The following is a 23657-nucleotide window of genomic DNA, read 5'->3' on the forward strand; positions in this document are numbered from 1 at the left end:
ATTTGCTAGAAGGTACATCTGAGATGCCTAGCCTAGGTTGGACGTTTTGGTTTAAGAAAATCCTCCTCTATAGCAGAGACTTGCTTTCAGTTTTAGTTTCAGGAAGATAATTTGAGAAATTTTTATTTTTTTGTTTTTGTGTTTGAAATGGCATGATCAATTTACAATGAATACCAGGTGTCCCAGTACCTTTAGGAGGACACTATAAGTTAGGTGCTGAGCAGTGCAAATTAATTTGTGACTCAGTGATGCTGTAATATCATCATCATCATCTATTTTATTTGAGCAGAGGATAAGAAATACAGAAAACAGAAAAAAACAGAAAACAATTTAACAATAACATAAAAAACAAAAAACTGAATTTACTATTAACTCAGGACATTGAATCTGCTCAAAAAGGAGTGGGAGGAAGAAAACTTATTTAATCCCACCCCTTTATTCAAATTTAACATAAAGTGCATAGCTGCTTCCCGTCAATTAGATAGAAAATTAAGAAAATAATACATTTAAATACTTGTAAATTCCCACAATAGATACCAACAGCAGCAAGAAAACAATACCAATATAATAAACAAGCAACAAGCACATACCAACAACGGTAAGAAATCAACGATACCAGTTACGGCAAAGAAAACAAACATATGATGCTCATACCAACATTGGTAAGAAAACAACAATACCAATTACGGTAAGAAAGCAAACATATAAAAAACATACCAACAATGATAAGAGACAACAATACCAATTATGATAAAGAACCAAACATATGAAAGAAAGAAACATATAATGCACAAACCAACAATTGTGATACAGAGTCATGAGCCATGAATGTAAAATGGCTTTTATTGTTATATCTCAATCATTCTATACCGATCCCAGACCCTCTGTTTATAATGTGACTTGAATTCATGAATGTTTTGGCATTGCTTGAGTCTGACGTCCAAACCATTCCATAACTTTGCTAATATGTGGTTGTGGTTTACATTTCATCACTTCTATCCCAAAATTGAACCCTTTCAAACTTGACTAACATATAATAATTTCCACCATCTTCAATCCATACTCATTTCAAATTTTGTGACTTAGAGTTGATGTTCTTGGCTTTCATTATGATGTTCATTGTTTGTCCCATTGTAGCATCAATACTGTGTGTTTTTGTATTGTTTGGCATACATTTTTATCCCATGTTTTGTGCTGCCACATGCTGCTGTTAGTGTTTTGTAAAAATTATATGAAGAAGCTATTTTTAGTGGCTGTTGATGCACTGTCAGATGAAAAATTGGATCTGGTCTTGCAGTGATTTTTATTTTTTATTTTAAAGGAAAGGAGATGTGTGCTCCGCACAGCCCACTAAGCTCATCAGCGGTGCTCGCTGAACTCAGCAGTGTGTCACTGAGTCACTTGGGCAGAGTGACCTGCTTTGTACTGCTGCCCCTGGTTCTTGCTCCAAGGAGAAACCCATCTCAAACAATGTTAAAAAAAATTTATAAAACAAGAGCAAACAGAGATTTTCAGCATCTGCCAATCCAGATCCAGATCACCTCCAAAATTCAGTGGAGGCTTCCATCCCCTAATGTGGTGCAAATTTGGTGACAATCTGTAAAGTAGTTTTGACGTAATCCTTCAAAGCCTATATAAAGTGAAATGTCATTCAGAATCCGGATCCAGATCACTTCCAAAATTGAATGAATTTTTCCATGTCCTAATATCTATCTGTATTGGAATTTTCATCATAATCTGTGCAGTAGTTTTGGCGTAATCCTGATAACAGACAGACAAATAAGTATTGTAGGAGCTAGAACACATCCCTGACTCAAGTTGTTTTGGAGAGCAGGCCGATCAATAGAATCAAGCACTTTACTAAAATCCACATTGGCTGCAAAGAAATACTGACAATATTTGTTTCATATTTGTATTGTATTTGTACTCACAGGTTTAGAATGCAGTCAATGTTTGACTTGTTGTGGCTTATTGCTTGCAAGCACCTTCTCCATCACTGGTGTTTGTGCCAGGGAATGTGCTTGCAAGCAATAATTGTAATAGCCCTATAGTTATTACATTCTACGCGGTCATCCTTGCCTTTCCAGATTGGGACACAAGTCCTTTGAAACAAAGTTTTGTGTAGCATCATGAGAACTGTATCATGAGATACTGCTTGGAGGAGCTCAGCTGCTATGGAGTTCTCTCTGGAGCTTTCCCTGCCTTCAGCTGTTTTAAAGCCTTTGCAATCTCACCAAGATTTGATAGTTCACAGTTAAGTGGAAATTCAGCTACAAAAGCCTGTCACAGGATGTGTCTAACATCCCAGCAGGAGAATCAGCCTAATACAACTGATCAAAGTAGCCTGTCCACCATGACTGTACAGCAGAGGCATCTGTCAGGACTGAACAAGGTAGCAGTTGTGACAGTGGAAATATGGTTTTGAACTATAGCCAGATAGCAAACTGCTATCCATTTCTATTGCTCTATTTTCAGCTTTGCATCCATAGTAAAAAAAAACAAAAAAAAACAAAACAAAATCATGACTTCTACTTTGTTCTTCTTATGCGGAACAACCCAACTTACCATCACTCCCCTCTTTAACATACTACATCTCTGTGTGTGATTGCACATGTGGCATATTAGCATCAAATCCGTCCACTAAACTGATAGTGGCACTAATCATTTCATCTCTAATGTGGGCACAGATCAAACGAGTATTTCACCAGGCCGCCGGCCCCTTCACTGGCCTGTTGGCATTTTCAATTACTAATTTCTGCCAAGGCTTGAAGATGCTTACTGACAGCACATTTTTAGCTCCTACCACCACAGTGTGGGAGTTCTGGAAATGGGCCGTGTCTGCCTGTGGTTACTTGCCAAAAATCATTGCAGACCCTAGGGCCGATTGAGAAGTTTTGAGCCTGACCCAGAAAAAGTAGGGAGTAGCTCTTTATTGTTTGCATTCTGAGAAACTAACAGTTTTCAGATGTGTGAAGTTTTGACTCACTGGATGCAAGGTTGAGAAATGTTATGTAATGTCATATATATATAATTCTCACTCCGCCCCCCCTGGGGAGGGTGGTATGTGTATTCCTCAAGCTCAGGTCCTTTATCAGAGGCCTGGGAGTTTGGGGGTTCAGCACAGTATCTTAGCTGCTTCTAGGATTGCATTCTTCTGCAGAGAAATCTCATGTTGTGCTTGGAATCTGCTGGAGCCACTCTTTTAATCTGGGTGTTACAGCTCCTAGTGCTCCAATTACCACTGGGACCACTTTGGACTTTGCCTTCCACATCTGCTGCAGTTGCCCCTTCAGCCCTTGGTACTTCTTGATTTTCTTGTGCTCCTTCTTTCTGATGTTGCCGTCCACTTGGATTGCCACATCCATCACAATTGTGCTTTTCTTTCCCTTGTCAACCACCACTATGTCTGGTTGGTTGGCCACCAGCTGCTTGTCTGTCTGAAATTTGGAGTCCCACAGGACCTTAGCCCTGTCCTTCTCAACCACCTTTGGTGGCGTCTCCCATCAGGACTTGGGGACTTCTTATCCGTATGTGGCACAGATGTTCCTGTACACTATTCCAGACACTTGGTTCTGCCTCTCAGTGTACACTCTCCCAGCTTGCATCTTGCATCCTTCTACTATGTGTGGGACTATCTCTGGGGCACATTTGCACAGCCTGCAACTTGGGTCCTGTTGGCTGTGGTAGGCTCCTGCACCTATGGATCTGGTGCTTAGGGCTTGCTCTTCTGCTGCCATTATCAGAGCCTTTATGCTGGACTTTTCTAGCCAGTGGTAGGTCTTCTCAATGTCAGCCACTTCCTCTGATGATGGTACATCCTCTCCACCATGGGATGTACCATGGCTTTGTCTTCCTTGAAATCTCCTTCTCTTGTTCTTTATCACCATCTGTCTTCAGCTGTCTGAGCCACTCTTGCAGCAGCAGGTGTGTGTGTGTGTGTGTGTATTTCTATATATATATATATATATATATATATATATATATATATATATATATTACAATTTTTTTTCATTTATATAGCACCAAATCACAACAGAGTTGCCTCAAGGTGCTTCACACAAGTAAGGTCTAACCTTACTAATCCCCAGAGCAGCAGTGTTAAGGAAAAACTCTCTCTGAGGAAGAAACCTCAAGCAGACCAGACTCAAGGGCCATGCTACAGACATAAATTATAGAACAATTCACAAAACAAATATACAGGAAATGCAGTTGGTGCACAGGACAGGCGGGTCTCCAGCACAAATACCATTCCCATCTCTGGGGCGTATATATATATATATATATATATATATATATATATATATATATATATATATATATATATATATATATGAGGTCTGTTAGAAAAGTATCGGACCTTTTTATTTTTTGCAAAAACCTAACGAATTTGAATAACGTGTGCTTGCTTCAGCCAACCTTGAACCTTCGTGCGCATGCGTAAATTTTTTTTCACGCCTGTCGATTGCTTCATTTGCTGGTAAGCAGCCTTTGTGTGAGGACGTGTGCAGTGTGCTCGGCGGATTTTCATTGCAAGGAAAATGGGGGAACGACTGGAGCAGCGCCGCATCAAATTTTGCCAGAAAGTGGACGACAGCCAGGTGGAAACCATTCGGATGATTCAGACGGCTTTTGGTGACAATCCTATGGGCATCACACAGACGGCCGCACAACGGTGGAGAGCGAGCCACGCTCCGGTTGGCCATCAACATGCTGAAATGACCAGATCTTTTCCAAAGTGAATGCTGTGGTGATGAAGGACTTTCGTGTGACTATCTGAGAAATTGCGGAAGAGGTGGACATCAGCACTTTTTTGGCACATTACACTGTGACAGAAGATTTGGCCATGAAAAGAGTGGCGGTGAAATTCATGCCGAAGGCTTCGGCACGAAGCTGCTAATGGCGGAGCAAAAGCGCCTTCGTGTTGAAGTCTCACAGGACATGCTGTGACATGCCCACCTCTTCCACAATTTCTCGGATAGTCACACAACTGAAAAGTCACTGAATGCCGTCTGAATCATCTGAATGGTTTCCACCTGGCTGTCGCCCAGTTTTTGGCAAAATTTGATGCAGTAGCGCTGCTCCAGTCATTCCATCTTTTTCCTTGCAATGAAAATCTGCCGAGCGCACTACACATGTCCTCACACAAAGGCTGTTTACCAGCAAATGAAGCAATCGACAGGCGTGAAAAACTTCACACATGCGCACGAAGGTTCAAGGTTGGCTGATGCAAGCACACGTGATTCAAATCCATCAGGTTTTTGCAAAAAATAAAAACGTCCGATACTTTTCTAACAGACCTTGTGTATGTATATATATACTCAACAAAAATATAAACGCAACACTTTTGGTTTTGCTCCCATTTTGCATGAGATGAAGTCAAAGATCTAAAACTTTTTCCACATACACAATATCACCATTTCCCTCAAATATTGTTCACAAACCAGTCTAAATCTGTGATAGTGAGCACTTCTCCTTTGCTGAGATAATCCATCCCACCTCACAGGTGTGCCATATCAAGATGCTGATTAGACACCATGATTAGTGCACAGGTGTGCCTTAGACTGCCCACAATAAAAGGCCACTCTGAAAGGTGCAGTTTTGTTTTACTGGGGGGGGGGGGGGGGGAAACCAGTCAGTATCTGGTGTGACCACCATTTGCCTCATGCAGTGCAACACATCTCCTTCGCATCATCCATGAAGAGAACACCTCTCCAACGTGCCAAACGGCAGCGAATGTGAGCATTTGCCCACTCAAATCGGTTACAATGACGAACTGGAGTCAGGTCGAGACCCAGATGAGGATGACGAGCATGCAGATGAGCTTCCCTGAGACGGTTTCTGACAGTTTGTGCAGAAATTCTTTGGTTATGCAAACCGATTGTTCCAGCAGCTGTCCGAGTGGCTGGTCTCAGACAATCTCAGAGGTGAACATGCTGGATGTGGAGGTCCTGGGCTGGTGTGGTTACACGTGGTCTGCGGTTGTGAGGCTGGTTGGATGTACTGCCAAATTCTCTGAAACGCCTTTGGAGACGGCTTATGGTAGAGAAATGAACATTCAATACACGAGCAACAGCTCTGGTTGACATTCCTGCTGTCAGCATGCCAACTGCACGCTCCCTCAAATCTTGCGACATCTGTGGCATTGTGCTGCGTGATAAAACTGCACCTTTCAGAGTGGCCTTTTATTGTGGGCAGTCTAAGGCACACCTGTGCACTAATCATGGTGTCTAATCAGCATCTTGATATGGCACACCTGTGAGGTAGGATGGATTATCTCAGCAAAGGAGATGTGCTCACTATCACAGATTTAAACTGGTTTGTGAACAATATTTGAGAGAAATGGTGATATTGTATATGTGGAAAAAGTTTTAGATCTTTGAGTTCATCTCATACAAAATGGGAGCAAAACCAAAAGTGTTGCGTTTATATTTTTGTTGAGTGTATATATACTAGGTCTAACAGACCTCCGTATATAAGTAGTATAAAAGTATCCGACATTTTTATTTTATATTCAGACGACATACCGGATCAAGACAGCGTCCAGTTTAGAAATGAACGGCACATTCCACTGTTAAAGCACGGTGGAGCTGCATGGCGCAAAGCAACGCCATGATGAAGCCTTCCAGGACATGTTGGGGCATGTCCAGCTCATGCACAATCACAATCGGATAATCACACGACTGAAAAGCAACCGACAGCCGTCTGAAATCCACCTTTAAGCCGTCCTGTGAGACCAACACCGAGGTGGTTTTGTCCCACGTAATGAACGCTTCCGTGGCGCGTCCCTCCGCTCCTCTTTCCATGACAAAAACTCCTGTAACAGTGGAATGTGCCTTTCATTTCTAAACTGGACACTGTCTTGATCCGGTATGTCGTCTGACTAGCACAGGAATTGTGAAAAGAGTGGACATCAGCATTTTTTCGGCACATTGAGACAGACGTGCAGAGGAATTCCGCGCGTCGCGGTGGAGCTGCATGGCGCAAAGCAACGCCGTGATGAAGCCTTCCAGAACATGTTGGGGCAGGTCCAGCTCATGCACAATCACAATCGGATAATCACACGACTGAAAAGCAACCGGAATCCATCTGAAATCCACCTTTAAGCCGTCCTGTGAGACCAACACCGAGGTGGTTTTGTCCCGCTTAATGAACGGCTCCGTGGCGCGTCCCTCCGCTTTTCTTTCCATGAAAAAAACTCCTGTAATGGTAGAATGTACCGAAAAAGTGCTGATGTCCACATCTTCAGCCTTTTTGTGAAAGTCAGACGAGGTCCCGGATCAACAAAGCTTTCACGTTGGAAATGATCTGGTTGTTCCAACGGGGTGTCAGCCTGTTGATGGGGGCTGGGAGCGCACCGCGCTCTCAGCAGTTGTGGGCGGTCTTTAAACTGTCTGGATCACTCCTTAATCTGTGTAATCCCCATAAAATCGTCCCTGAAAGCCATATTAATTTTTCGAACAGTGTCCACCTGGAGGTCTCTCACAGTTTCTGGAAAAAAAATTGATGCAGCAAAGCTCCAAATCATTCAGATATTTATTCGCAATAAAAAATAGATGAGAGGGGTGGACCAGTGCACAAAGCCTGCTCACAGGCGAATGAAGCAACCGACAGGCGTGAAAAAACTCACGCATGCGCACGAAGGTTCGAGCTTGGCTGATGCAATCACACGTGATTCAAATCCATATGGTTTTTGAAAAAAATAAAAAGGTCAGATACTTTTCTAACAGACCTCGTGTGTATATATATATGTGTGTGTGTGTGTGTGTGTGTGTGTGTGTGTGTGTGTATATATATATATATATATATATATATATACACACACACATTTCAGGACATCATCTTGGGAAACACTAAGGGCCCCTTCACACATAGTATGACTAAGTACAAATCAGGGTGAAACATGGCGGAACAGCTCGTATGAGCGAACCCTGAAAACATAGAGCTGACGGGCAGGCATACACAATGACGCTGTGACTGTTTCGTGACGTGACATCCAGATTGCCCGCTGCATATTATGAGCTGGTCCTCTTCACCTGGGGTAGCCTGCCAAAGTGCATGCCGTGTGCACACTCACTGCAACCCATTGCAACAGCCCATTTTTATGTATGTCCACATGAGGACAGTGAGCAGACTCATGTGCATCACAGCGGGTTATCGTTAGTTCATGTCCATCCAAACACGGTACATGTTCCCCAGCCATGACGTCCAGAACCACAGATCTCCACAGCCACTGTTGTGAGCGGGCACACCCCCCTGTCAGTCCAGTGCACACACCCTGTCACTGTGCCTGTTTACAAAGCCACACTCGTGGGGGCACTTTGACAAATTTCACATCCAGCTGGAAAGTGATCATCTGCTGACTGTTTTCGTGTTAATAGTGCAAATGGCCACACATTTTCTAAGTGCCAAATGAGCGGTGATAGATGTTCGTGTGTGTCAGCTGGAAATTGGCTGACTCCTGCCGTGAGAGGGTTTGATTAGGCTCACACAGGGCACACTCTGTCTTTCAGCCACTGGTGTGTGCAAACAGTTTTAGCAACAGGTGTACGAGGCGTTGGAAGCACCTACAATTTTACATCTACTGCATATGATTCCTGGTTAATGCGCACTTCATGCGCAATTTGACCACATTTGTGCTATGTGTGAACGCCCTAATCAATGTTTTTCATGATTTTCTGAGATTTCATGGACCAAACAACTCACTGAATAACTGTGAAAATAATCAACATTATAATTGAAAGTGGAAATAATATATATGCAGTCCTAGCTCATAAATTATAATACATGCTTGCAGTTTTTTTAATTGCTCTTTTTGCAGAGTTATTAATAATGTTGGTGAACTTCTGTCCTAGTTGAGTAATTATTGAAATTGGTTGTTTAAAAGAGTATAAATGTGTGAGACCACAAGCACTGGATGACTATGTGACACATCAGAGGTCAATTACGTGTCTTCCTGTCAAAATGTGAATCAGCAGTGTTGATGATTAATCTTGATATGTACATGTCTTTCTCTCACACACATACATGCACACTGACTGGACTGACGCTAATGAAAAGGAACACGGCCTGTGGTTATTTAACTCCTTGGAGAGGTGCTGTAGTGTTTTGGCTGCTGCAGTCTCTGACGGCAGGTCCCACCATGGCAACACTCCACGTTTTGATCCTCTCTTTCTTTCACTCATTTCTCTTTCTTTGGCCGCTTACTTCCTCCGTGTTGCTGCTTGTTTGTCTATGATATATTAGAAGCAGTGTGGCTTTAGTTGCACCTTGGAGAATTCTAAAACTCTGCCGTTCTCTCTCACAAACACACACACAGGATCACCGGAGGCTGTGTGGTTGACTGGCTGTTTGCAGTCTGCAGCTGGGATCAAACTGTGGCTTTATTGAATAATCCACTGACCCGACCATTGATCTCTGTGGTCATCTGTCCTCAGCACAAGCTGCGTTGCGGCACCAGCCATCCTTCAGAGATCAGCCCCGCCCACATCGCGCGCTCTGTCACTTTGATAAACTGTGTTTTACAAAATGAGGAGCAAAGCTCAAATTTGGCAACAACGTTAAGGATTAAAGCATGAAATGAGTTTCAGCAGTTTGACCTTTGAACATCAAATTATAAATATGTTTGTGTGTGTGTTTCATTCCAGGGACTTGGCGGTCATCGTGGCATCCATCGCATACAACACCTGGTTCACCAAACTGTACTGCAAAGACATGAGAATAGTAACTATTATCTTCTTATAGCTTCACATCTCAAACGTAACTGATCCAGCTTTATTCTTCATTTATTCATTTTAATTATTTTCATCATTTAAAAGCCTCAGAATGCACTTTCAGATACTGAAAAACAATTTTTATTAAACTGGATTTCCGAAAAAATAGAACTGCAAGTAAGTTATTTTATATTTAATTGTTGATTCAAGTAATGAATTATATTTGTAGTTTCAGGTCAAACCGCTATTTATGCCAGATGTTATTACATCAACGTCATGCTTTTGGTTAGTAATAGGAAGGCGTGAATAAAACAATAGCTGCAGTTGATATCTGCAGTTTGCCTAACCACATATGCATGCTAAAGCTAACATCACCATTATACATAGTGGTACAAGGTTTTGTTTAACATTAGTCCAACATGTCATGTGGAGTTGGCATCCTAACTGCCAAAAATAGTGGTTTCCCCCAAAAACCAGACATTCAGTAAAACGGTATGTGGAAAAACATTAACAGAATTGACTGCAGGATTTTATATATATATATATATATATATATATATATATATATATATATATATATAATTTCTAAACCAATTACTTTTTTTTTTCTGTGAACCTGATTGGTTAAGCGTGTGAGATTTCAAACTGTATAATAACGGGGCAACACTGGCAAAATATTTGACTGTTTCACATTTGGATGTATTACTCTGCGCACTGACCGGTGTTCTAACAACATGTCATTCCTGTCCTCTGCGCAACTGCGCATGTACAATGTTGTTGGGACGTGGAACTGTCGATTTATGCGACGAGATGCACAATTCAACAGAACACTGGCTGCACGCACTGCTAGCTGCTAGCGCTGTTAGCTGAGAGCGAGAGAAAGTCGCATACCGCCGCCGCAGAAATGGGTGAATTTAAGATACATACGAAAGTATTGATGTGGATTCTGATACAGAATTACTGTTTCACATTTGATGGATTTGATGGATTTTCACATTTGATGGATTACTCCGTGCCCTGCCCACAGTTGGAGCGACGCTGCCTCTGCTCAACAGTAAGCCTCACCGACCAAACTACCCACAGAAAAATAAACCGTGCAAACAATGGAATTGAATTAGAAAGGGAATAACCCCCTTGTGTCTGATTTGTGGACGTTCATGATATTATAAGGTCGCAAATGGCTGTTTTACGGCTCCGCTAACGCATCACCGGTAAAGCTCGATTTGCGACCGAATAACCAGCATGAACGTCCGCAAATCATCAGACACAAGTGGGTTAGTCCTTTTATTTATTTATTTATATACACTCAACAAAAATATAAATGCAACACTTTTGGTTTTGCTCCCATTTTCTATGAGATGAACTCAAAGATCTAAAACTTTTTCCAGATACACAATATCACCATTTCCCTCAAATATTGTTCACAAACCAGTCTAAATCTGTGATAGTGAGCACTTCTCCTTTGCTGAGATAATCCATCCCACCTCACAGGTGTGCCATATCAAGATGCTGATTAGACACCATGATTAGTGCACAGGTGTGCCTTAGACTGCCCACAATAAAAGGCCACTCTGAAAGGTGCAGTTTTATCACACAGCACAATGCCACAGATGTCGCAAGATTTGAGGGAGCGTGCAATTGGCATGCTGACAGCAGGAATGTCAACCAGAGCTGTTGCTCATGTATGGAATGTTCATTTCTCTACCATAAGCCGTCTCCAAAGGCGTTTCAGAGAATTTGGCAGTACATCCAACCAGCCTCACAACCGCAGACCATGTGTAACCACATCAGCCCACATCCAGCATGTTCACCTCCAAGATCATCTGAGACCAGCCACTTGGACAGCTGCTGAAACAATCGGTTTGTATAACCAAAGAATTTCTGCACAAACTGTCAGAAACCATCTCAGGGAAGCTCATCTGCATGCTCGTCGTCCTTAGGTGTTCTCTTCACGGATGAATCCCGGTTCACACTGTCCAGGGCAGATGGCAGACAGCGTGTGTGGCGTCATGTGGGTGAGCGGTTTTCTGATGTCAATGTTGTGGATCGAGTGGCCCATGGTGGCGGTGGGGTTATGGTATGGGCAGGCGTCTGTTATGGACGAAGAACACAGGTGCATTTTATTGATGGCAATTTGAATGCACAGAGATACCGTGACGAGATCCTGAGGCCCATTGTTGTGCCATACATCCAAGAACATCACCTCATGTTGAAGCAGGATAATGCACGGCCCCATGTTGCAAGGATCTGTACACAATTCTTGGAAGCTGAAAATGTCCCAGTTCTTGCATGGCTGGCATACTCACCGGACATGTCACCCATTGAGCATGTTTGGGATGCTCTGGACCGGCGTATACGACAGCGTGTACCAGTTCCTGCCAATATCCAGCAACTTCGCACAGCCATTGAAGAGGAGTGGACCAACATTCCACAGGCCACAATTGACAACCTGATCAACACTATGTGAAGGAGATGTGTTGCACTGCATGAGGCAGATGGTGGTCACACCAGATACTGACTAGTATCCCCCCCAATAAAACAAAACTGCACCTTTCAGAGTGACATTTTATTGTGGGCAGTCTAAGGCACACCTGTGCACTAATCACGGTGTCTAATCATCATCTTGATATGGCACACCTGTGAGGTGGGATGGATTATCTCAGCAAAGGAGAAGTGCTCACTATCACAGATTTAGACTGGTTTGTGAACAATATTTGAGGGAAATGGTGATATTGTGTATGTGGAAAAAGTTTTAGATCTTTGAGTTCATCTCATACAAAATGGGAGCAAAACCAAAAGTGTTGCATTTATATTTTTGTTTAGTGTATATATATATATATATATATATATATATATATATATATATATATATATCCTTCTCAAATTACATACATAAAGTCTTAGTTTCCTAATGTATAGTTCAAGAGTAATTTACTTTCTAACAGCTGATAGAAAAGTATTTAAAATCATCAGAAAATGAGTTGGCTTCAAGTTATGCTCTGAAGTAAATGGACTGCATTTATATAGCACTTTTCCATCTCCATCAGATGCTGAAAGTGCTTTACAAATGATACCTCACATTCACCCCGATGTGTGGGTGCTGCCATACAAGGCGCCCACTACACAACGGGAGCAAATAGGGGATTAAAGACCTTGCCCAAGGGCCCTTAGTGATTTTCCACTCAGGCTGGGATCTGAACCGAGGCTCTTCTGGTCTCAAGCTCAACGCCTTAACCACTAGACCTTCACCTGAAGTTCATGGTTATTTCCAATCAGACCGGGAGTGACATGTTTAGCCGCATGTTCTCCTTGAATTGCTGTCTGTCTGAGTGGTGTCCAAAAAATGAGGTGGGCTTCATAGATAATTGGCAAAGCTTCTGGGGAAAACCTGGTCTTGTTAGGAGAGACGGCATCCATCCCACTTTGGATGGAGCAGCTCTCATTTCTAGAAATCTGGCTAATTTTCTTAAATCCTCCAAACCGTGACTATCCAGGGTTGGGACCAGGAAGCAGAGTTGTAGTCTTACACACCTCTCTGCAGCTTCTCTCCCCCTGCCATCCCCTCATTACCCCATCCCCGTAGAGACGGTGCCTGCTCCCAGACTACCAATAACCAGCAAAAATCTATTTAAGCATAAAAATTCAAAAAGAAAAAATAATATAGCACCTTCAACTGCACCACAGACTAAAACAGTTAAATGTGGTCTATTAAACATTAGGTCTCTCTCTTCTAAGTCCCTGTTGGTAAATGATATAATAATTGATCAACATATTGATTTATTCTGCCTAACAGAAACCTGGTTACAGCAGGATGAATATGTTAGTTTAAATGAGTCAACACCCCCGAGTCACACTAACTGTCAGAATGCTCGTAGCACGGGCCGGGGCGGTGGATTAGCAGCAATCTTCCATTCCAGCTTATTAATTAATCAAAAACCCAGACAGAGCTTTAATTCATTTGAAAGCTTGTCTCTTAGTCTTGTCCATCCAAATTGGAAGTCCCAAAAACCAGTTTTATTTGTTATTATCTATCGTCCACCTGGTCGTTACTGTGAGTTTCTCTGTGAATTTTCAGACCTTTTGTCTGACTTAGTGCTTAGCTCAGATAAGATAATTATAGTGGGCGATTTTAACATCCACACAGATGCTGAGAATGACAGCCTCAACACTGCATTTAATCTATTATTAGACTCTATTGGCTTTGCTCAAAAAGTAAATGAGTCCACCCACCACTTTAATCATATCTTAGATCTTGTTCTGACTTATGGTATGGAAATAGAAGACTTAACAGTATTCCCTGAAAACTCCCTTCTGTCTGATCATTTTTTAATAACATTTACATTTACTCTGATGGACTACCCAGCAGTAGGGAATAAGTTTCATTACACTAGAAGTCTTTCAGAAAGCGCTGTAACTAGGTTTAAGGATATGATTCCTTCTTTATGTTCTCTAATGCCATATAACAACACAGTGCAGAGTAGCTACCTAAACTCTGTAAGGGAGATAGAGTATCTCGTCAATAGTTTTACATCCTCATTGAAGACAACTTTGGATGCTGTAGCTCCTCTGAAAAAGAGAGCTTTAAATCAGAAGTGTCTGACTCCATGGTATAACTCTCAAACTCGTAGCTTAAAGCAGATAACCCGTAAGTTGGAGAGGAAATGGCGTCTCACTAATTTAGAAGATCTTCACTTAGCCTGGAAAAAGAGTCTGTTGCTCTATAAAAAAGCCCTCCGTAAAGCTAGGACATCTTTCTACTCATCACTAATTGAAGAAAATAAGAACAACCCCAGGTTTCTTTTCAGCACTGTAGCCAGGCTGACAAGGAGTCAGAGCTCTATTGAGCTGAGTATTCCATTATCTTTAACTAGTAATGAGTTCATGACTTTCTTTGCTAACAAAATTTTAACTATTAGAGAAAAAATTACTCATAACCATCCCAAAGACGTATCGTTATCTTTGGCTGCTTTCAGTGATGCCGGTATTTGGTTAGACTCTTTCTCTCCGATTGTTCTGTCTGAGTTATTTTCATTAGTTACTTCATCCAAACCATCAACATGTTTATTAGACCCCATTCCTACCAGGCTGCTCAAGGAAGCCCTACCATTATTTAATGCTTCGATCTTAAATATGATCAATCTATCTTTGTTAGTTGGCTATGTACCACAGGCTTTTAAGGTGGCAGTAATTAAACCATTACTTAAAAAGCCATCACTTGACCCAGCTATCTTAGCTAATTATAGGCCAATCTCCAACCTTCCTTTTCTCTCAAAAATTCTTGAAAGGGTAGTTGTAAAACAGCTAACTGATCATCTGCAGAGGAATGGTCTATTTGAAGAGTTTCAGTCAGGTTTTAGAATTCATCATAGTACAGAAACAGCATTAGTGAAGGTTACAAATGGTCTTCTTATGGCCTCGGACAGTGGACTCATCTCTGTGCTTGTTCTGTTAGACCTCAGTGCTGCTTTTGATACTGTTGACCATAAAATTTTATTACAGAGATTAGAGCATGCCATAGGTATTAAAGGCACTGCGCTGCGGTGGTTTGAATCATATTTGTCTAATAGATTACAATTTGTTCATGTAAATGGGGAATCTTCTTCACAGACTAAAGTTAATTATGGAGTTCCACAAGGTTCTGTGCTAGGACCAATTTTATTCACTTTATATATGCTTCCCTTAGGCAGTATTATTAGACGGTATTGCTTAAATTTTCATTGTTACGCAGATGATACCCAGCTTTATCTATCCATGAAGCCAGAGGACACACACCAATTAGCTAAACTGCAGGATTGTCTTACAGACATAAAGACATGGATGACCTCTAATTTCCTGCTTTTAAACTCAGATAAAACTGAAGTTATTGTACTTGGCCCCACAAATCTTAGAAACATGGTGTCTAACCAGATCCTTACTCTGGATGGCATTACCCTGACCTCTAGTAATACTGTGAGAAATCTTGGAGTCATTTTTGATCAGGATATGTCATTCAAAGCGCATATTAAACAAATATGTAGGACTGCTTTTTTGCATTTACGCAATATCTCTAAAATCAGAAAGGTCTTGTCTCAGAGTGATGCTGAAAAACTAATTCATGCATTTATTTCCTCTAGGCTGGACTATTGTAATTCATTATTATCAGGTTGTCCTAAAAGTTCCCTAAAAAGCCTTCAGTTAATTCAAAATGCTGCAGCTAGAGTGCTGACAGGGACTAGAAGGAGAGAGCATATCTCACCCATATTGGCCTCTCTTCATTGGCTTCCTGTTAATTCTAGAATAGAATTTAAAATTCTTCTTCTTACTTATAAGGTTTTGAATAATCAGGTCCCATCTTATCTTAGGGACCTCGTAGTACCATATCACCCCAATAGAGCGCTTCGCTCTCAGACTGCAGGCTTACTTGTAGTTCCTAGGGTTTGTAAGAGTAGAATGGGAGGCAGAGCCTTCAGCTTTCAGGCTCCTCTCCTGTGGAACCAGCTCCCAATTCAGATCAGGGAGACAGACACCCTCTCTACTTTTAAGATTAGGCTTAAAACTTTCCTTTTTGCTAAAGCTTATAGTTAGGGCTGGATCAGGTGACCCTGAACCATCCCTTAGTTATGCTGCTATAGACGTAGACTGCTGGGGGGTTCCCATGATGCACTGTTTCTTTCTCTTTTTGCTCTGTATGCACCACTCTGCATTTAATCATTAGTGATCGATCTCTGCTCCCCTCCACAGCATGTCTTTTTCCTGGTTCTCTCCCTCAGCCCCAACCAGTCCCAGCAGAAGACTGCCCCTCCCTGAGCCTGGTTCTGCTGGAGGTTTCTTCCTGTTAAAAGGGAGTTTTTCCTTCCCACTGTAGCCAAGTGCTTGCTCACAGGGGGTCGTTTTGACCGTTGGGGTTTTACATCATTATTGTATGGCCTTGCCTTACAATATAAAGCGCCTTGGGGCAACTGTTTGTTGTGATTTGGCGCTATATAAAAAAAAAAATTGATTGATTGATTGATTGATTTCAGGAGTGCAACAAGCCAGTCAAATATGCATAGTCTAACAGCAGGAAAATGTGCAGTTATTGACAAAAATAAAATATAATGTTGCATCACTGTTGATGCTATTGGCACAAAATTGGCATCACGGTTTTGTGTGAACACTGATTTCAGTAAAAAGTCACACTTTTTCTGACAAATTGCGCATCGTCAGAAAAACAGTTACAAAAAAGCAAGGGTGGTGTGGTGGGGTGACACTGTAAAGCTGTAATTTGATGAAATTATTGCCAAAACCACAGGAACGTGTAGCACTTGTTATTGTTCAAACACTTTTCAGCACTTTCCAGGTATTTCCATGTTTCTTCACCAGTGTTTCCACGTGAATGTTATTTCTGATTCCACCCTTTGAAGCAGTTTCCAATGATCACAGCACTTAGTAACACTTTGCATGATATGCGGTACGCCAAAATCAAAGTAGTTCTGATTTAAACATTTAAACAGCATCCAAAAACGAGAATCCGCAAAACAAATGTTAGTCAGGTCCATCCGTATTTGGACACGGATACAGTTTTTGTAATTTCGCCTCTATACACCAAACCAGTGGCGTTTAACTGAAATGACAAAGTGTAGACTTTCAAATTTAATTTAATGGGTATAACAAAAATTATCATATACCTATAAATGATACGCCAATATGATCGGATAAAACACTAAAGAATAAATAGCAATACACCCTTTTCACAGACGGGTAATATTTTTCATACCACCGGAGTAATCAGCCAATCCGTACAGCGGCGCGACGTCACGACGAAGAGGCGCGGTCAGAGGAACTGTGAAATACTGGTGAGTCACTATTAATAATTTCTTACATGTCCAACCTCGTAGGTTGATTGTTAAAATAAAATTTGTTAGTTTGAAAAGCCATCATAATTATTTACAGGAAAACGTTCTATTTTTTTCTACTATTTGAACTTTGAGAGAACACAAGAGAGAAAAGTGAGAAAATGTTAATGCCTGTTTGAGAAAAGTGTATAAAGTGTGTAGTGAGGGATTTTACAGCCTTAAAACATCTATAATAATGTAAAAAATAACGCTGACTACTTTGCAGATTTCACCTATCGCGGGTTATTTTTAGAACGTAACTCCCGCGGTAAATGAGGGACCACTGTATATGATAAAATCGTTATCAAGTTGTTCGCCAATGAATATGGCTTTTTACACCCTTCAGAAAACCATACAACATTTATCATTTATAGGTATGTGATAAAATCGTTATCAAGTTGTTTTATTCATATCACCATATTCATTGATAATATTGCGTGACATATTTAGGAATTCTAGCCATTTTTATACACAGTCCCTCCATTTTCAAAGGCCAAAAGTAAATGGACAAACTAATTTTAATACTTATTGTTGATACAAATGATCACTTTTACAGCCATTTTTCTGTTTACAAGACAAGTAGATATCAAAATGAATGAATGTATGTATCTACAGTGCATCCAGAAAGTATTCACAGCGCTTCAATTTTCCACATTTTGCTGCTGGAGCTTGAGAAGTTGTGCAAAGAGGAATGGGCAAAACTGCTCAAAGATGGGGGCGCCAAGCTTGTGGCATCAAATTCAAGAACACTTGAGACTCTATATGCTGTCAAAGGTGCATCAACAAACTATTGATCAAAGTGAATGCTTTATGTACATGTGATTTCTTAGTTTTTTTTTAATTTTTAATACATTTGAAAAGAAAAATCTCATGCACACCTTTTTCACAACAGAACTTTGGGGAAAAAATGAATTTCATCCATTTTGGAATCAGGCTATAACATAAAACAATATGGAAAAAGTGCAGCGCTGTGAATACTTTCTGAATACAATACAAACAGCATGGTACTGCATGGTAAATCTGACTAGAGTGGGCTGCAGACAATGAAATAGAGTAGTGAGTGACGACCCAAAGACCCCCAGACAACTCTGAAGATGTTTTAGCCTTCTGTTGCTGTGAGTGGAGAAACTGTGCATAGTGCCACTTTTGTATGATACAGCATAAGTGACAGCTTCATGGTGGAGTAGTACATAAGGATTTTCATACAAGAAAACTGAAACAGATCACTTCTAGGCTCAAGTCTCCCAGGTGCCTTCTGACAAATAGCAGTTGTGACCTCATGTCTTCCTTTTGAGAAAATTCTTCAAGATGCTGCTACACCATGAAGGTGCGTGACTGAATATGCCACAAAGAAAGTTTAAACTATACAGAATTTCTTCAATCACAGCCATATAAACCTTTAACTCCTTCAGAATTGTCTGAATGTCTTGATGGTTCCCCTCACCAGAGCCAATCTTTTTTGGAGAATGGAGTACCCTGGTCAGATTTGTCATACAGTACCTTACTATTTATTTATTAATCATTGATGTAAATGAAGTCCAAGACATATTCAATGACTTGGAAATCTACATGTATCCATCCCCTGAATTTTTTGACAAAAACTAGCAGTTAAAGTTTTCATTTGTATTGAAGATATTCCTCATGTTTAGTTTGCCCAATTACTGATGGGATCTGAAACTGGAGGCACTACGTACTGTTTCCAAATGTATGTGTTCCTAAATGTTTGAAATTAAAACGAAAAGTCTGTTGTGGTGGTGTACTGAAGCAAATATCAAAAATTGTCTCTGTCAACCTTTGTAACACAATGAAAAACTTAATATTTCGACAAAAATTTGGAACGTGATCTCAAACTCAGGAGCAGCGTTAATTTCAGCACAGTGTGAGTTGAACTCACAGTGAGACTTTTGCTGTGATATGAGGCTGTTTTCAGTTCCTCAGATGGCAATTTCATAGAACCATTTTTACAAACTGCATTATTAATATTCAATATGTTCTGTGAATAATGAGAACTGTCCTATTTTTTTATTATTATTTCTGCACAAAATTACGCCTCCAATTGACAGTGATTGATTGATTGAACCTATTTAGTAAAATAATGCACAAAATACATACGTAACTGCCCATTAAAATACATGAATAGCACAAGAAAGCAAAAAACGCTCATTTCAGTTGTGGTCTGACAAAAGTTAAAAAATACAAGACAACACAACAAAGGCAGTACCAAATCAATAATTATGACAAATTATATAAAATAAACACAAAGTAATATGTAACATAAGGTATCAATAATACTAATATCTAAGGTAAATAACAATGATACTAAAAATATTGATAAAATAAATACGAGGGCTGTCAATAAAGTATTGGTCCTTTTTATTTTTTTCAAAAACTATATGGATTCCATTCATATGTTTTTACGTCAGACATGCTTGAATTTTAATGGCTGATGGGAGATTTTGAGGTGATACTGTCGCTTTAAGGACTTCCCATGCAGTGGGACGTCGCGCAGCGCTCCGAGGCGCCGTCGTCAGCCTGTTTCAAGCTGAAAACCTCCACATTTCAGGCTCTATTGATCCAGGACGTCGTGAGAGAACAGAGAAGTTTCAGAAGAAGTCGGTTTCAGCATTTTATCCGGATATTCCACTGTTAAAGGAGATTTTTTTAATGAAAGACGTGCGGACGGGTCCGCGCGTCGGGACGCAGCCGGCGCGGTGCGGCGGCACAGGAAAAACGCCTCCGTGTTGATAACCATTTGTAAAATCCAGACGGCTTTTGATGGCTTTCAGTGGAGTGAGTATCTGAGAAATTGTTTAACAGCTGGACATGTTCCAACTTGTCCTTAAGGCTTCCAACAGAGGTGTTTTTCCTGTGGCGGAGCGTCGCGGCGGCTGCAAGCCGACGCTGCAATCCGTCCGCACGTCTTTCATTAAAAAAATCTCCTTTAACAGTGGAATATCCGGATAAAATGCTGAAACCGACTTCTTCTGAAACTTCTCTGTTCTCTCACGACGTCCTGGATCAATAGAGCCTGAAATGTGGAGGTTTTCAGCTTGAAACAGGCTGACAACGGCGCCTGGGAGTGCTGCGCGATGACCCACTGCGTGGGAAGTCCTTAAAGCGACAGTATCGCCTCAAAATCTCCCATCAGCCATTAAAATTTTCACCGAAAACCATCTTAATTTTTCGAACCGTGTCCACTTCGATGTGCCTCACAGGTTTAGAAAAATTTTGATCAAACAAAGCGCCAGTCTCTCAGCAACTTCTCAGACAAAGGAATTCCGACGAGGGGCTGGACGACTCCTCCCACAAGGAGAGCTCACAGGCGAATGACGTCACCGACAGGCATGGAAAAACTTACGCATGCGCACGAAGGTTCAAGCATGTCTGACGTAAAAACATATGAATGAAATCCATATAGTTTTTGGAAAAAAAATAAAAAGGACCTATACTTTATTGACAGACTTCGTAATACTAATTAACAATACTGTTACCTAAATAACAAAAATAACAGAAGTGTTAACAAAACAAAGAAAAAAATAGTAAAACAATAAAAATGAAGATAACGCACTAAAATAGAATAAAAGGATTACGTGACTGTTGATGAAACTGATCATTTAAAAGACATTTCACCCCCTTTTTAGAAGCATGTTTGGACTGGATATGACCGGGTAACTAACATTACATTGTTTTTTGTTTTTCTGAGGGGTCAGAAGTTGTGGACCAGGTTCTGCATACAGTCAGCAAGTCCAACAGTCTGGAGGAGCTCACACTGGAGAACGTCGGGCTCAAATCGTAGGTTTCCTCTCTCATGACGTCACCGTCAGACTCCCCGCCTGTTTAGCTCCTGTTGTCACCTCTTCACACCTTTCCAACTGTTCCACCTTTGTTTTCCTCCTCTCCAGCTTTTCTCCTCCTGCATGCTTTGTGTCACTTTTTAAATTTAGCTCCTCTCTTCTCACCCTCCCACTCTATTTGTCTTCCTCACAACTGATGCTATCATCGCAATCTCTTCCTCAAAGTTGCTCTCCCGTGCATCTCCTCTCCTGCATGTGAATACCGTCCCATCTGCCTGCAGTTATTTTTCTCCACACTGAGACGCTGATGAAAGTGTGGGTTTCACCTGGCAGGACTTTTTACCCCACGTGCACGGCCAGTATCATTAAGCAGAGCAGCTTATTTAGCTTTAATTAAGATAAATGGGCTTCCTTTAGCCGTGATGATTTACTGCAGCGAGATGAAGTAACCAAGTTTTTATAGTTTCCTGTATTAAATCACTTCCAATAAAGAGTGCAATTTGTATTATGTGCTCTCCACATGCACTGCACCAAAAGTTAAAAGAAAAAAAGCATAGCACTTCAGACGGATTGACCATTCAGTACCATGCTCTTCGTATTTCTTAATGATTGATGTAACTAGAGTTCAAGACATATTCATTGACTTGTAAATGTTTATGTGTCCATCTCCTGATTTGTCAAGCAAGAACTGGATGTCAAAGCAGTGATTTATATATATATATATATATATATATATATATATATATATAAAAAAATACCCTTAATTGGTTTGGCCAATTATGTATGGGCCCATAACATGGAGGCCCTGTGTATATACAAATGGCTGAATGTCTACACAACAAGCACATCTTTGTTGTTTCATTTTAGTTCCTTTGTAGCAGTGTACAGAGGCAACATTACAAAAATTGTCAGTGTCTAAATACATATTTACCTAAGTGTAAATGATACTCAAATAAACAGCAGGGTTTTCACTTCCATTATGACGCTTTGTCTCATCTACCCTGTTTTGACTGAGGTTGGCAATCTGGCTCAAGCCCAATTTAGGCCAAATGAGCTGGATAGGTTTTTATCTGAATCTGAATGGCGTTAGTTGGATTTAATATGGATTATTGTATATCCAAACAACTTAACACTGGGAGGCATTCGCCAAGGTCTGAACGTAAATGTGGCTAGAACAGGGGTGGGCAATCATGTGACATGAAGGGCCAAGACACTGCAGGTTTCCCTTTCTACCAGTCATCTCAGCAAGTGATTTCATTGATGAGCAGGTGTTTATGTTCAGGGGAGAAGCTCATCAGCAACTCACCTGCTGAGGTGACTGGTTGGATGGAAAACCTGCACTGTCTTTGCCCTTGTTGCCCACCCCTAGGCTAGAATAAGGCTAGCTTGTGGATCACGACATCAAACCTCCTTGCCATGCCCGTGTGTGGGCACACCCACACTCTTACGTCCAGATCCGCACACTCTCACGTCCAGACACCCACACTCCTGCACTATCATGTCCATTCTTACAGCTTGAGCTGGATTGAGTTTGGACGTGTGTGTACAATGAGCGGATTTGCCTATCCCAGTCTGAATGTGGCCATCGTCTAAGATGAATTGGTGGTGTGCTCAAATGCCATATTGTCTGAGTTTCACTGCGGGTGCAGTCTTGCAGCTCCAACACGAGTGTGCACACAAAGAAATGAGGTGAAGTTAAGATAATAGATGTTTGCTTCAATTAATGCACAAGTCAGTGTTTTGAAGACTAAATCCTAACAGCCTTATTTCCAATCCATAATCCACATCTCCATTGTTTGAACTTTTGGGTATAACATAAGGGTCCCTTCCCACATAACGCGATTGAAGCCGAGTAGCGCACGAAGGAGGAATTGTATGCCATTTGTGAAAAATCGGAGCCACCTCAAACACCACATACACCTGTCACCACAACCATTCGTGCACATCAGCGAATGCTCATTCGATCCCCCACTCGGCAGGTGTCGGCCAAATTCCAGGTGTCATGCATGAACATCTAACACAGCTCACTGGACACTTAGAAAAGGCGGGGCTATTTGCCCTCCTGGTATGAATAGACAGCAGCTGACCACATTTGAGCTGTCTGTGAAAATTGTCAAAGAGCCCCATAGTGCAGCAGATAACCAAAACAATCGTTCAGTTTATGATAAAAGCATGAAATTTGGTACACATATAGCCAAAGGCATACTGAAAAGATTTGGATATGGAGGCATTATGAATTTTCAACATGGCGCCCATGGCAGCCATTTTTCAAAATGGCCACCAGCAACGCCTGTTTTCTT

General features: G+C 41.1%; 1 protein-coding gene across 1 annotated transcript in view; it reads left to right on the forward strand.

The window, feature by feature from the left end:
* Window positions 1-23657, forward strand: part of carmil3 (capping protein regulator and myosin 1 linker 3) — a 253784-nt gene that overhangs the window by 94495 nt on the left and 135632 nt on the right. The window contains exons 9-10 of the mRNA XM_034182575.1: window positions 9645-9720; window positions 21267-21355. Of these exons, the coding sequence (XP_034038466.1) occupies window positions 9645-9720; window positions 21267-21355 (165 nt within the window). The remainder of the gene's footprint in view (window positions 1-9644; window positions 9721-21266; window positions 21356-23657) is intronic.

Source organism: Thalassophryne amazonica, chromosome 12, assembly GCF_902500255.1.
Source record: "Thalassophryne amazonica chromosome 12, fThaAma1.1, whole genome shotgun sequence".
NCBI classification, from domain to species: domain Eukaryota; kingdom Metazoa; phylum Chordata; class Actinopteri; order Batrachoidiformes; family Batrachoididae; genus Thalassophryne; species Thalassophryne amazonica.